The 15135-nt window shown below is 46.0% G+C and overlaps 1 protein-coding gene across 1 annotated transcript in view; it reads right to left on the bottom strand.

Moving 5' to 3' along the window:
• Nucleotides 1-4243: 4243 nt before the first annotated feature.
• DYRK4 (dual specificity tyrosine phosphorylation regulated kinase 4) overlaps nucleotides 4244-15135 on the bottom strand; it is a 49493-nt gene continuing 38601 nt past the window's right edge. Inside the window, exons 12-15 of the mRNA XM_061124061.1 lie at nucleotides 13401-13461; nucleotides 8078-8207; nucleotides 5668-5843; nucleotides 4244-4511 (exon numbers count right to left, since the gene is read on the bottom strand). Of these exons, the coding sequence (XP_060980044.1) occupies nucleotides 4267-4511; nucleotides 5668-5843; nucleotides 8078-8207; nucleotides 13401-13461 (612 nt within the window). The 3' untranslated portion in view covers nucleotides 4244-4266. The remainder of the gene's footprint in view (nucleotides 4512-5667; nucleotides 5844-8077; nucleotides 8208-13400; nucleotides 13462-15135) is intronic.

The raw sequence follows: 15135 nt of genomic DNA, 5'->3' as shown, positions 1-15135 counted from the left end.
CCTGTCCAACTCTTTGTCAATAGTTCAGTTCAGTTCAGTCGCTCAGTCCTGTCCGAGTCTGCGACCCCATGAATAGCAGCACACCAGGCCTCCCTGTCCATCACCAACTCCTGGAGTCTACTCAGACTCATGTCCATCAAGTTGGTGATGCCATCCAGCCATCTCATCCTCTGTCGTCCCCTTCTCCTCCTGCCCCCAATCCTTCCCAGCATCAGAGTCTTTTCCAATGAGTCAACTCTTCGCATCAGGTGGCCAAAGTATTGGAGTTTCAGCTTCAGAGTCAGTCCTTCCAGTGAACAACCAGGACTGATCTCCCTTAGGATGGACTGGTTGGATCTCCTTGCAGTCCAAGGGACTCTTAAGCGTCTTCTCCAACACCACAGTTCAAAAGCATCAATTTTTTGGCACTCAGCTTTCTTTATAGTCCAACTCACATTCATACATGACCACTGGAAAAACCATAGCCTTGACTAGACGGACCTTTGTTGGCAAAGTAATGTCTCTGCTTTTTAATATGCTATCTAGGTTGGTCATAACTTTCCTTCCAAGGAGTAAGCGTCTTTTAATTTCATGGCTGCAGTCACCATCTGCAGTGATTTTTGGAGCCCCCAAAATAAAGTCTGACACTCTTTCCACTGTTTCCCCATCTGTTTCCCACGAAGTGATGGGACCAGATGCCATGATCTTAGTTTTCTGAATGTTGAGCTTTAAGCCAACTTTTTCACTCTCCTCTTTCACTTTCATCAAGAGGCTTTTTAGTTCCTCTTCACTTTCTGCCATAAGGGTGATGTCATCTGCATATCTGAGGTTATTGATATTTCTCCTGGCAATCTTGATTCCAGCTTGTGCTTCATCCAGCCCAGTGTTTCTCATGATGTACTCTGCATAGAAGTTAAATAAGCAGGGTGACACTATACAGCCTTAACATATTCCTTTTCCTATTTGGAACCAGTCTGTTGTTCAGTGTCCAGTTCTAACTGTTGCTTCCTGACCTGCACACAGGTTTCTCAAGAGGCAGGTCAGATGGTCTGGTATTCCCATCTCTTTCAGAATTTTCCACAGTTTATTGTGATCCACACAGTCAAAGACTTTGACGTAGTCAATAAAGCAGAAATAGATGTTTTTCTGGAACTCTCTTTTTCGATGATCCAGCGGATATTGGCAATTTGATCTCTGGTTCCTCTGCCTTTTCTAAAACCAGCTTGAACATCTGGAAGTTCACGGTTTACGTATTGCTGAATCCTGGCTTGGAGAATTTTGAGCATTACTTTACTAGTGTGTGAGATGAGTGCAATTGTGCAGTAGTTTGAGCACAGAGTCAATAGTAGCTATGGTCAATTAAGGAAAATTGACTCTTCAAGGAGAGTCAATTCAAGGAGAATGTCCTTTATTATTTAACCTATTGCATGCATGCTAAGTCACTACAGTCATATCTGACTCTTGCAATTACATGTAGCCCACCAGGCTTCTCTGTCCATGGGATTTCCCCAGGCAAGAATCCTGGAGTGGGTTGCCATTTCCTACTCCACGGGACCTTCCTAACCCAGGGATCGAACCCACATCTCATCATGTCTCCTGCGTTTGCAGGCCAGTTCCTTACTACTAGTGAGACCTCAGTCAGTTCAGTTGCTCAGTCATGTCCGACTCTTTGCAACCCCATGGACTGCGGTACGTCAGGCCTCCCCGTCCATCACCAACTCCAGGAGTTTACCTAAACTCACGTCCATTGAGTCGGTGATGCCATCCAACCACCTTATCCTGTTTGTCCCCTTCTCCTCCCACCTTCAATCTTTCCCAGCATCAGGGTCTTTTCCAATTAGTCGGTTAGAGACCTGGGAAGCCCCTATGGGACAAGGTGAAGCAGTCTCAAGAAGACTCTCTCAAAAGAGCCCAGTGGCTGGCAGAGTAAAAGTACTGCCTGCCTGAGCGCCCAGCCAAACGCTGGTGGGCCTGTCGTCTATGGATATGCACTTCCCATAGACCCATCAGTGACTTGTGACTGGCCTGCTTTAAAGGGGTCCCTAAATAAGCCACAGTTTGTCAAGAGTTATTTCAGCCCTTTGTAACCATGTATGTATTTTTCAACATCCAATCTAAATCCTTTAAATTAGGCTACCAGGACCTGACTTCTTGTCCTATCTCCCCAGAACTGTCCATCTCACCTTTATCCTTGGTTGTAGACTCTTGGGGTCCAAAAAGGTCCAGAGGACCTGAGTTCAGTGGCCAGTCCTGTACCTCTCCAGCTAGAGGACGTGGGGCAAGTCACCTGTTAGGACACTGCTCTGACTTAACGTCCATATCACCCCACCTTAGAAGCACTTTCTGAATTATATGTTCTCCAGCAATTTTACATTCTCCATCCTTCCTTCTAGAAACTTCCTCCTCCTCTGATTTCTAGGTTCCCTATTTTTCTGCATCTCTCTGGGGCTCTCCTTGACCCCTTACATGTTTTTCTATCCCAGGATTTGACCCTCTTGACCCTCTAATGTTCTCAATCATCTTCCCCAGGTGATCTCACCCAAACCCAATGGCTTCAATCACCCAGTGTCTCCCTTCATGGACTATTGCACAGTGATTAAAATGAAAACTATGAAGCCAGGTATATACCCCAGGTTGTTTATGATGTTATGATCTTGTGTTTCTTTTGCACACATTTATCTGTACTGTAATTACAACCGTATACAGACTATGAGTTCACGCTGGCAGACTAGAAGGGCAGGTGGTGGATGAGTGGACACGTCCTGTAGTTTGCTCATCTTCCAGCCTTCAGGAATCCTGTCATCCCCTACCCACGTGGCCTTAGAGAAGCCTCAGCCATGGCATTGCCACCACCACCCTGCGGGCTTGTAATCCCGGCTGGCCGACTGGAGGACCCCAATAGCTCAGACGCAGTGATGGATTCAAACCCAATTACTTCTGAGGCTTTCCTACTAGCAGGAAGACTGCTACTTTTGATGGGATGATAGTGGTCATCTTAACTCCTGGGCAGAGCTTCTCTTCAGAATGAAGTCAACCGTCAACGAAGCAAGACTAAGAGGGGGCGAGAGTGTCTGAGCTCCATGATCTTGTCTGAATTCCTAGATCCTGCTGTGTCTCCATCTACCCATCCGGATTCCCCAGTCATGAAAACCAATAAATGCCCTGTTGTTTAAACGAGTTGGAACTTGGCTTCTGTCATTCCCAGACCAGAATTCTAACTGGCATAGGTTAACTCGGGCAAGAGGGGAAAAGTTTATTATTATTTAGAGTTCTCTTAATGATGCTGTTCTTTTAGTACTCTTAGTGATGCTCCCCTGGTGACTCAGACAGTAAAGAATCTCCCTGCAATGCAGGAGACCCAGGTTCAAGCCCTGGGTCGGGAAGATCCCCTGGAGAAGAAAATGGCAACCCACTCCAGTATTGGACTGAGGAGCCTGGTGGGTATCGTCCATGGGGTCACAGAGAGTCAGACATGACTGAGCAACTAACACTTTCACTTTTACTAGTGATGCTGTAACACTGAGTACTTAGCTGTCTCTCTAAGGGACCTGGGACCCTTAGCTGCAGTGCTTGCACATAGATACACCTCTCTTCCAGCAACAAAATACAAAGAAACTGTATGGGATGAAAAATAACCATGTGTATGTGAAGTTGGGGGCAAATTCTGGACCCAAAAGATACAAAGAGACCAACAAATCCACTGAAGAGCCTGAAGCCAAACCAGGGGGTCAGGAGCAAAAGCAGGGTACTGAGCATGTCCCCTGCACACACCACCACCTAAGAGATGGGCAAGCCACTCCTCCAGCCCAAACCCTGGACACACCCATGCCCTGTACACTTACCCCACACTTAAGGAACCAGCTCCCTTCACCCAGGGAGTGAGCAAGGGAACCTGCTGTTTGCTCTCGCTCCCCACTCCAGCAGCAGGGACCCCAATAAAACTTTGCCTGAATTTCCTCTCTGGCCTCTAGTCAATTTCTAGTTATTGGGGAGGGCCAAGAACTCTGGTCAGTAACATCCCCACCGCCCCCGAATCCCCACCCTACCCCATGCACCTGTTGTTTATTTGGTTAAGGGCATAAGGAAGAAGCTTAGGTGCAAGGACATGCTTTCCAATCTCTCATCACAGAAATCATGCCAATCGGCCAGGTGAATAGAGGTCCTTTTTTTTTTTCTTAAACAAACCTTTATGGGTTAAAAAAAAAAAAACCATCTTAAGTATTGTACAATATAAGCTCTGTCTCTAATACAAATCAGGGAAAAGAGCAGACACGCCCTCCGCTCAGGTCACACAATAGGTGGTAAAGCATTTGTGTTCTTGGGGGAGGACTTTTTGTTCTGTTGTCCCGCGGAGGTCTTGGGCTCCGCTGGCCCAACAGCCACCTCTGGCTTTCCGGAAGCTTCTGCCAGATGAGGCAGCTGGATCACCTCGGCTGTGTGCTGGCCAGAGCCTCGCTGAATGCCTGGATTCTCATCCTGTTTGGTGGCACCATCTTTGATTTTGTCTTTAGCCTCTACTTGGAGGACAACATCTGCCAAGGAGAAGACAGCAGGAACAAGTAAGTGTTCAAACGTGAGTTATGTTCTAACTGTCCAACAGGTTCTAAATCACTTCTGGGGAATCTTGGTGGTAATGATACAAAAATGGTTCATTTGTAAAGCACATTCTACGTGCCAGACATCCTTCTAAGCATGCGTGCTTAGTTGCTCAGTCCTGTCTGACTCTATGCAACCTCATGGACTGTAGCCTGCCAGGCTCCTCTGTCCATGGGATTCTCCAGGTAAGAATACTGGAGTGGGGTGCCATGCCCTTCTCCAGGGGAGCTTCCCGACCCAGGGATCAAACCCGGGTCTCCTGCATCTCCCGCAGGTGGATTCTTTACCACTGAGCCATAGGAGGCGCCCATCATTCTAAGCACTTGACAGTTACTGATTCCTTCACTCTGTGCTGCAGCTAGACAGAATCAGCCTTACTCTCATTCTCATGAATGGACAAACCGAGGAACAGAGAGGTTAAGTAAATTGCCTAAGGGCTCACTCCTGGTGAGTGGTGGGGCCAGAATTTATCCCAGATATCCTGACTCCAGTGATCAAGTACATAACCCCGAGGTTATATTGCATGTAAAAGATATTTGCATAATTTTGTAATCTGTCTGGTAAAAAATCAATAGGGCAGGGCACGCACAGGAGGACAGACTGAAAGAAAAGGAGAGGAAAGAGAATTGAAGATAGGAGAAAAATGGAAATTCCTAATGATGAGAGGGGAAAAAAAGGAGAACCCAGCCACAAGCAAGTTTCTTGAAAGAGGAAAATCCCCAAATGAAGAAATGGCAGGCCAGGACTGCCACTGGAGGTCCAGTGGTTAGGACTTTGCCTTCCAGTGCAGGGGCTGCGGGTTAGATTCCCGGTTAGGGAGCTAGGATCCCACATGCCTTGCAGCCAAAATTCAAAACATGAAAAAAAAAAAAAAAAGAAGAAGCAAGCAATGTTGTAACAAATTCAATGACGAAAATAAATGGTCCACACCAAAAAATCTTTAAAAAAAAAAAAAAAGAAATGTCTGGCTGGTTGTGATGAAACCAGAGTAATTAATCAAGGCTGAGCTCAGAGAAATTGGCATGGGGTTCTCCAGAGCCACCTGACTCCCTGGGATTATGAAGACAGAATGAGCTACTCGAGGGGCTGTACCTTTTTTGTCCAAGTGACGCTGTGCTTGAACTTTGTCCTTCCTGGACTCAGAGGGGAAACAGAGACTCGTTTTCCTCAAGGTCTGAAGCCTGGGCTGAGCTTTGAGGTTCCGAGGCTCATGAATCCAAGCATGCTTGAGCGCCTGGTCAGGGGTCATACGACGAGAGGGCTCCCAGCTACACACCAACAAGGCCCAGGACCAGTTAGGGTTCTACTTCCCTTTTTAATAATGAAATACTCCCAAAGACCCCAGTAAAGAACATAAAATATAAAGATGGTTCATTTTTACAGAACCCATTTAAACTATGTTGTAACTCAGAGATATCACAGAACAGAGATTATGACATACAGTGTTAAAGTGTGCGTCTGTGTGTGTGTGTGACTCTTTGCGACCCCATGGACTATAGCCCATCAGGCTCCTCTGTCCATGGAGTTCTCCAGACAAGAATACTGGAGTGGGTTGCCATGCCCTTCTCCAGAGGAGGAGGGACTGAAGGACTGAACCCAGGACCCAAGGACTGAACCCAGGACCCAAGGACTGAACCCAGGTCTCCTGCATTGCAGGCGGATTCTTTACTGCTGAGCCACGAGGGAAGCCCTCATTTTGAAGTACCTGGAAGCAACAAGTAGACGTGATCTTTTTAGAAAATGTGTATGACAAGCCAAGGAAAATCTCAGAGCCCAAGGCTTCCAGAGTTCCTAGCAATTCCCTTACAAGAAATAGTATAGAACATCTAAACCAATGGACTTCAGGATTTAATATACTAAGAACACCAAAATGAAAAGATACTTAATTGCTATTCCCAAACTATGGAATTTGGACCTCCAAATACATCACAAGGAAATTAAAGAATGCCAGAATATTAAGATTGTAAGGGGGACTTGGTGATAATCCAAACTTCTAATGTAGTAACAAAATATATGTGACAGAACACCCACCACAGAGTCATCTTGACTTTCTTGAGTAATTTTAGCAACAAGGCACTAACTCACAGAACTAGCTATTCTAACTTTTGAAAACTCCAGTTTTTTAAAAGTCCTTCATTTTGATTGAGCCGAGACTCACTTCTCAGGAACCTTTTCTTATAATCTTTAAAGTTCTTTTTTAATTTTTATTTTTTGGCCACACCACACAGCATGTGAGATCTTAGTTCCCTAAACAGGGATTGAACCTGCACCCCATGCATGGGAAGCGAAGAGTCCTGACCACTGGACCACCAGGGAAGTCTCAACCTCCTTAAAAATAGTGACAATAGGGATCTTTCCTGGGGGTCCTGTAGTTAGGATTCCACACTCCCAAGGCAGGGGGCCTGGGTTTGATCCCTGGTCCATCCCTAGAGCCCACATGCCACAACTGAAAGATGCTGCATGGTCTATGAAGATCAAAGATCCCACGTGCTACAACTAAGACCTGGAGCAGCCAAGTAAGTAAAAACTTTTTAAGAAAACAGTGACAATAACTAGTACTTTCTAAATATCTTCTAAACTAGGTCCTGTTCTAAAATGATTTGTGTGTTCTTTTTTTTCCCTATGACTTGACTGAAGTACAGAAGTAACTACTTTCTAAGGTTCAAAATATGCCTATAGATACTAAAAAACTGTACATATTAAATGTTTTATAGATCACCCTTTCCCTAATTCCCTCATGAGAGGATTTAAATTCTAAATCCTAGGGGAATGGGTGGGGAGGGCGCTGCTGCTGCTGCTGCTAAGTCGCTTCAGTCGTGTCCAACTCTGTGCGACCCCATAGACGGCAGCCCACCAGGCTCCCCCGTCCCTGAGATTCTCCAGGCAAGAACACTGGAGTGGGTTGCCATTTCCTTCTCCAATGCATGAAAGTGAAAAGTGAAAGTGAAGTCGCTCAGTCATGTCCGACTCTTAGCGACCCCATGGACTGCAGCCCACCAGGCTCCTCCGTCCATGGGATTTTCCAGGCAAGAGTACTGGAGTGGGGTGCCATTGCCTTCTCCAGGGAGGGTGCTAAAACCAGCTTATATTGGGTGTGGATTCAGTTACAACAGGCTCCGTGAAGACCTTGGCTTCAGTTCATGAAACAGGAGACACTGAGGACGTGCCTACAACCTCGCTGCCAGACAGTCAGGCCAAGGAAGCAAGAAAGCTCAACCTTCACGCTGTGTACTCCAGGGCAATCACTTAATCTCTCTGAGCCTCAGCCTCTGTGTCTCAAAACAGAACAAGTCCTCTGCCCCACCGATCACACAGGACGATGGGTGGGTGGATGCAGTCTGATCAGGCAATGGATGGGGAAGCACCTTGTAGACCCTGAAGCTCTAAGGTCCGTGTTCATTGTGCTGTCATCACTGCCTCCCAGACTTTCACCCGCAAATGTGTGGGAAAGGACAGAATTGAAGAGGAAGCCCCAGAATCAAAGACACCCTGACAAACTCACACCAAACACCTTCTGAGAAAGTCCAGGAAGCTGGCGTCATAGGTTTTCAGCAACATGGTGAGATCCTTGGAATCCGGGTATCTCTTTCTCCCCCTGTTGTTGGTTATATTTTTAGGAAAACCTTTGGAATCTTTAGAGATACAACATTCTGTGTTTAGTTCCAGGTGTAAATACCCACTGATCACATCACAGCTCCTCACTCAACCGAGCTGCTTCTTCGCGTGGTCTCTGCAGCCTTCCCCTGCTCCGTCCCACACCGCCCCCTCCCCCACCAACCCCCACACAAACACATCCCAAAGCCCCAGTCAGTCTGAAATAACCACGTGTAAACCAATCCAATGAACACAATTTACAAACGTTTCCTCCTACTCCATGTGTTCTAAGCCTCCTTCCCACCACCTCCTCCCAGAATCAATTAAATGATTTCAATGATTTAACCTCAACCAATGTAAAATAATGATTATGATGATAATAATGATGATGGTGATGATAACAATAACAATAAAATAATTTTAAAAATTTAAAAGTAAATATGAAATGACAGAAACATTCAGCTCTGAGCAAAAAGGATACTGTCCATTCTTGGCTTATCTCTGCCCCTGCTCCTTCCTTCACTTACCCCAAAATGTGAGAATTTGGGACATTCATGGGGAATAACAAGAAAGTCATTTTAGGAGAAGGAATTTGCTCTTAGAACTCATGTACAAACCACACAAGCAAATTAATTTCATTTCTTTTTTTTTTTTTACAGTCATGTCAACATTTGGTCCATAATTGCAATGGTCAAACTTGACTGGTGACTTAATACACAGCTTAGAATGCCTTTCTTGAGCCATTTCCACTGTTTCTAAAGCCCTCACCAAATGCATGATCTGTCGTTGCTGAAAAGAGGCCCTGGAGACAGCTCCAAAGGTGGCCTGCGAACACCTAGTGCAGTGCTTTGCAGGTGAGACCACTCGTTTGGACATCCGCCAGTGAGCGTGTTCAGAAAGATGACCATGTATGCTCACACCTTACAAACATGCATGTAAAAGGGTGGATATATAAACACACACACACAACTGACACACTCCATGGAATTCTCACAACAACTCAATGGGGTTCATACAATGAAAGGTACACAGTGAAGTGTTTCCAATTATGCAATCCATGCAATTTGCAGTGTGTCCAACAGAACACCTGCTCTTTTTACTGAATTCCTGGAAGAGCCCACAAATGTGTGTTTGTGTGTATACACACATGGGTATCTCTATGTGTTTATACAGATACAAATGGGCTGGGGGTACTGCTTAGGGCAGGAGCCCTGTTTTTGTTGTTGTTTAGTTGCTCAGTGGTGTCTGACTTTGTGACCCTACGGACTGCAGCACACCAGGCTTCCCTGTCCTTCACCATCTTTTGCAGTTCCCTCAAACTCACATCCATTGAGTTGGTGATGCCATCCAACCATCTCATCAGATCTCCACTTTCCTTTTGACTGTAGCACCAGGTTCCCACCTTATCCTATGCTGTCTTTTCACAGATGATCAAAGAAGAATCAGACTCACAGGCTTACAATAACACAAACCCTACAGTCATCCTTATGTAACTGCTTTTCTTGTACAAGTTCTTCCCACCTCTCTCTTCTCCATTACCTCATTATCCTCCCCATCTCCTTCTTGCTGCCGGGACCACCCACATCTCTTGCTATCCTTGAAGCAACATCACTTTGCTGCTAATTAGAGATATTAACCTGGAGTGGCTGGGGCGGTTGAGGACCTGCTGACAGCCCGAGAGATAAGATCTGAAGTCGGTCAGACTCTACTACAAAGCCACAGTCATCAAGACAGTATGGTACTGGCACAAAGACAGAAATATAGATCAATGGAACAGAATAGAAAGCCCAGAGATAAATCCACGAACTTATGGACACCTTATCTTTGACAAAGGAGGCAAGGATATACAATGGAAAAAAGACAACCTCTTTAACAAGTGGTGCTGGGAAAGCTTGTCAACCACTTGTAAAAGAATGAAACTAGAACACTTTCTAACACCATACACAAAAATAAACTCAAAATGGATTAAAGATCTAAATGTAAGACCAGAAACTATAAAACTCCTAGAGGAGAACATAGGCAAAACACTCTCTGACATAAACCACAGCAAGATCCTCTATGACCCACCTCCCAGAATATTGGAAATAAAAGCAAAACTAAACAAATGGGACCTAATGAAACTTAGAAGCTTTTGCACAACAAAGGAAACTATAAGTAAGGTGAAAAGACAGCCCTCAGATTGGGAGAAAATAATAGCAAATGAAGAAACAGACAAAGGATTAATCTCAAAAATATACAAGCAACTCCTGCAGCTCAATTCCAGAAAAATAAATGACCCAATCAAAAAATGGGCCAAAGAACTAAACAGACATTTCTCCAAAGAAGACATACAGATGGCTAACAAACACATGAAAAGATGCTCAACATCACTCGTTATCAGAGAAATGCAAATCAAAACCACAATGAGGTACCATTACACGCCAGTCAGGATGGCTGCTATCCAAAAGTCTACAAGCAATAAATGCTGGAGAGGGTGTGGAGAAAAGGGAACCCTCTTACACTGTTGGTGGGAATGCAAACTAGTACAGCCGCTATGGAGAACAGTGTGGAGATTTCTTAAAAAACTGGAAATAGAACTGCCATATGACCCAGCAATCCCACTTCTGGGCATACACACTGAGGAAACCAGATCTGAAAGAGACACGTGCACCCCAATGTTCATCGCAGCACTGTTTATAATAGCCAGGACATGGAAGCAACCTAGATGCCCATCAGCAGATGAATGGATAAGGAAGCTGTGGTACATATACACCATGGAATATTACTCAGCCATTAAAAAGAATTCATTTGAACCAGTTCTAATGAGATGGATGAAGCTGGAGCCCCTTATACAGAGTGAAGTAAGCCGGAAAGATAAAGATCATTACAGCATACTAACACATATATATGGAATTTAGAAAGATGGTAACGACAACCCTATATGCAAAACAGAAAAAGAGACACAGAAGTACAGAACGGACTTTTGAACTCTGTGGGAGAAGGTGAGGGTGGGATGTTGCGAAAGAACAGCATGTATATTATCCATGGTGAAACAGATCACCAGCCCAGGTGGGATGCATGAGACAAGTGCTCAAGCCTGGTGCACTGGGAAGACCCAGAGGAATCGGGTGGAGAGGAAGGTGGGAGGGGGGATCGGGATGGGGAATACGTGTAAATCTATTGCCGATTCATGTCAATGTATGACAAAACCCACTGAAAAAATTAAAAAAAATAAAAAAAAAAAGATCTGAAGTCGGCATAGTGTTTCCCAAACTCGCCTCATCTTAAGCTGCTGTAAAAACATACAGATTCCTGACTCCCAACTCAAAGCCACCATATCATAGGAGGATGATGGGAATAAGCACTATTTCCAAGAACCCAGATGATTCTTATAATCAGATAAAGTTTGGGAAGCACAGAAGAAGATGTGGCTCCCAATAAAGTCCTTTCTTGTGCGGGAAGGCAAGATGCATGATGCTGCTACCAAAACCACATCACTCATTCTGAAGCCTGGTGCTGATGGTAAAAGTCAGGTTCTTGATGAACCGGACATGTGTGAGCCTTTGCTATCCTCTTACCAAAATGCCCTCTATTCCTTTCCCTCTGATTCCCCCAAATACAATCTCCTGAGTTCAGGGTTATAGGCTTGAGAGGTGACTCTCCCCACAGTGTCTTTGTCAAGCAGGAGGGAACAGCATGTGCCTACTCATCTTTCCCTAAAATCCTTCGACATCCAAAAGGCTGTTAAAAGTGGTGAATGGGAAAAGTATATTTGGGGTCAAACAACCAGTTCTGTCGCCTTGTACATAAGTTACACCAGTGAGTCAGCCAGACCTTCTTTCAAAGAAGGAAGGTCTGCTTTCATCAGACTACTTTCAAAGAAGACCTGGCCTGTGGGCACTTCCCTAAGCAGCCGGGACACCAACACTGACCCTACTCAGAGAGGCAGTCTACGCCTCTGGCCATGATTACAGGCTGACGTTTAAAAGATGTAACCATTGGGATGGCGCAGGACCAACCAATCAGAGTGGACGACAGCTTTGGCATTGGAGGGGGATCCTGGAGGGCTCTTCCTTGCCAGACCTTAAACTTTTAGTTTCTGGCTCATGGGCTCCAAGGAGTGCTGGGAGAGATGCCAGAGAACCTGTGGCTGTGGCAGGGGCTCGGGGCCATGGCCTTTTCACCAAATGATATAGAAACAGACTACATTTTAACCCCCACGTGGCTGAACCAATATACATGGACTGATCATTGACACAACTGCAACCTTTTTGTCCAGGAGGATCCCCCAGGGCAGTGTTCTTTTGACTGTGCTATTGATGGGACAAGATGTGTCATTCAGATGGTGGGGAGTCCCTTCAAGGAGCCCCCTTCCCTCACACCTGGCTTTACTCCTCTCGGCTGTCACTAGGGCCGCTGTGGCTTTTGCTCCATGGGAATCCCTTAGGAAAGGGATCGTAGCCCTGGGACTGGGTCACCTTCTGGTTCAGAGTGGCCCAGAGCCCTGCCTCAGTTGCACCTCATTCATTCACCTGTCTGTCCTGCTCAGCACGACTTGGCTGAAAGGGCAGAGAAGCCTAAACTCCAGAGCCTGAGAACTGTGACGGGGGGCAGCATAGGGGCTGTGGATGAGGCTGAATTCCAGCAATTAGGCAGATATCCTGCACATAACTGACAAGTCATCACATATCCACAGCAAAACTGTTCTGGCAGCCCTTGCTTATCCGTTTTATAGCAAAGTCGCAGTGAACCTGGAACAGTAAGGGACTGGGCAATTAAGAGAATTTCAGCAGGAAAGAATAGGGCTCCATTAATGATGGGATGGAATGATGGAATTTTCCACTGCTCTTGTGAGGTTTCTTCTGCTCTTTGATTTCCCTTCATAGTGCATCATGTGAGCGGGCAGGCAAGCTGCGAGGGGAGGTGGGGAGAGTTTGTAAAAGAGCATAGAGTTCTAAGCTTTGAGGGTTTGAGACCTGCTGATGGATCTTCTAAGCAGGAATGTGGTCACTCTCAGGCACCTGCCAAGACCTCATTCCTGGTATGACTTCCCCACCCACCTCCATCACGCACCTGGTACCATTCTCAGCATCTTTTCACTTTTCTGAACGAAACCTCTAAGCACAGCCTGCCCTTTGGGGTGGGGCCAGAGGAAGAGCATCGCATGGGGTGTAGGGCATGGAAGGTGTCTTCAAGGGCTAGGTAATCTTATCAGCCACCGTGGTAAAAAGAGAGTCAGACCCGGGACTCACCAAAGAACACCTGTCTCCTGGAGGCCGTCTGGATGAAGCGGGTTGGTGGCAGGCCCAGCACCTGCAATAAGGGCAAAGCGGTAGATTCACCCTCCTGGGGTCACACTTGCCAAGACTGTTGGAACCGGGGGGGACTTGGGCCAAACTGGCTTCTCCAGACAAGGACCTGAGATGTGAAGTTAATAAGGCTTCCCTGGTGGCTCAGCGGTAAAGAATCAGCCTGCCAATGCAGAAGACGCAGGTTCGATCTCTGGGTCAAGTAGATTTCCTGGAGGAGGAAATGACAACCCACTCCAATATGCTTGCCTGGGAAATCCCGTGGGCAGAGAAGCCTGGTGGGCTAGAGCTCATGGGGACGCAAAGGGTCAGACAGGACTGAGTGAGTAAACAACAAACAGCAGCATGAAAGGATGACCTCAAGCCAGTGGTGGAGCAGGACCACAGCCGGAGGCTCGACTCCTAATCCAGGGCCATTCCAGTGTCCTGAGACTCGATCGGCATTGCCCACATTACCCTAAACAGGCCTCAGCACGAGCCAGGTGGGCACTCGATGTGGCCGCCAGCGCTCACTGCCAGAGCGAGTAAACCAGGGCAGCTCGCACCACCCATGGATGGGGTGACAGCTGCCAGCTCAGAGCATCAAAGGGAAGGGGAGGAAGAGTGGATGGAGACCACCAGATGGACATCAGGCCGCAGGATGACTTCTGAAAAGCAAAGAGCAGCGCCTGCCTGGTCACCTTATCTGCACAGCAGCCTATGGGGCTGCACGGAGAGAGACCAAGGGTGTCCCCATCAGCCCAGGTTCCTGGCTCTGCAGCCTGGTTCCCAGCCATGTTCCTTCCCTCGTGTTCCTCGGCTTGAGATCAAGAGGAAGCTGAATCAGTTCTGGGGCAGTGGGAACCTCCACTTGGATCTGTTGCCCCCTCCCCAATTCTCCTGGAAACTGGAAGATGATTGGCTCAGGGATGCTTCATTAAATCATCCATCATCAGCCTCAGAAGCCATGGACTCTGGTCACCTCACTTTACAGAGACCCAAAGCATGGAAATGAATTGTCAAAGAGAAAGAGTAGCAGCTTGCAGGTTTACTGATTTCCAGGGTGGTGTTCATCCCACTGTGGCTATCATCATAGCACTAATACCTAAAGCATTTGAATACTCTATTATTAGTTTCAAGCACGAGATGAATCTCTTTCTTAATTCTCAAAGCTATATGTGTCTCTCCAACCATCTTTAATAAAATCTAGAAAATACAAATTTGGGATGGACGGATAGATAAACAAGTAGACGTAATAAATTAGCTATACCTTTGTTCACAGTCAAAATATCATTGGGAAAATCCTAAAATGTGAAATTTCTACTTTGGGGGATTACTTTTTCCTGTGCTAACTTGGCTTCATAGTGAAAAGAAAAATAAAGTGTTAGTCACTCAGTAGCATCTGAATCTTTGCAGCCCCATAGACTGTAGCCCACCAGGTTCCTCTATTGTCTAATTTGGCTTCATAACAAGATGCCTTTAAGTAAGAGGATAGCAGGCATAATACATGCTTATATGAGAGTCTTGGTAAAACCTTTTCACTGGGAGATATTCTTTCCAGAAAGTTAAGATTATAACTAATGACTGAACAGTATATAGATTTTGTTGGGTGTTGTGTCAGTCTGGTTTTTAGATTCTTTTGAATATATAGGAAAGTTGTTTAGTTGCTAAGTTGTGTCCAACTCTTTTGCGACCCCAT

Source organism: Dama dama, chromosome 22 (assembly GCF_033118175.1).
Source record: "Dama dama isolate Ldn47 chromosome 22, ASM3311817v1, whole genome shotgun sequence".
NCBI classification, from domain to species: Eukaryota; Metazoa; Chordata; class Mammalia; order Artiodactyla; family Cervidae; genus Dama; species Dama dama.
This window is presented reverse-complemented; position numbering and strand designations above follow the sequence as displayed.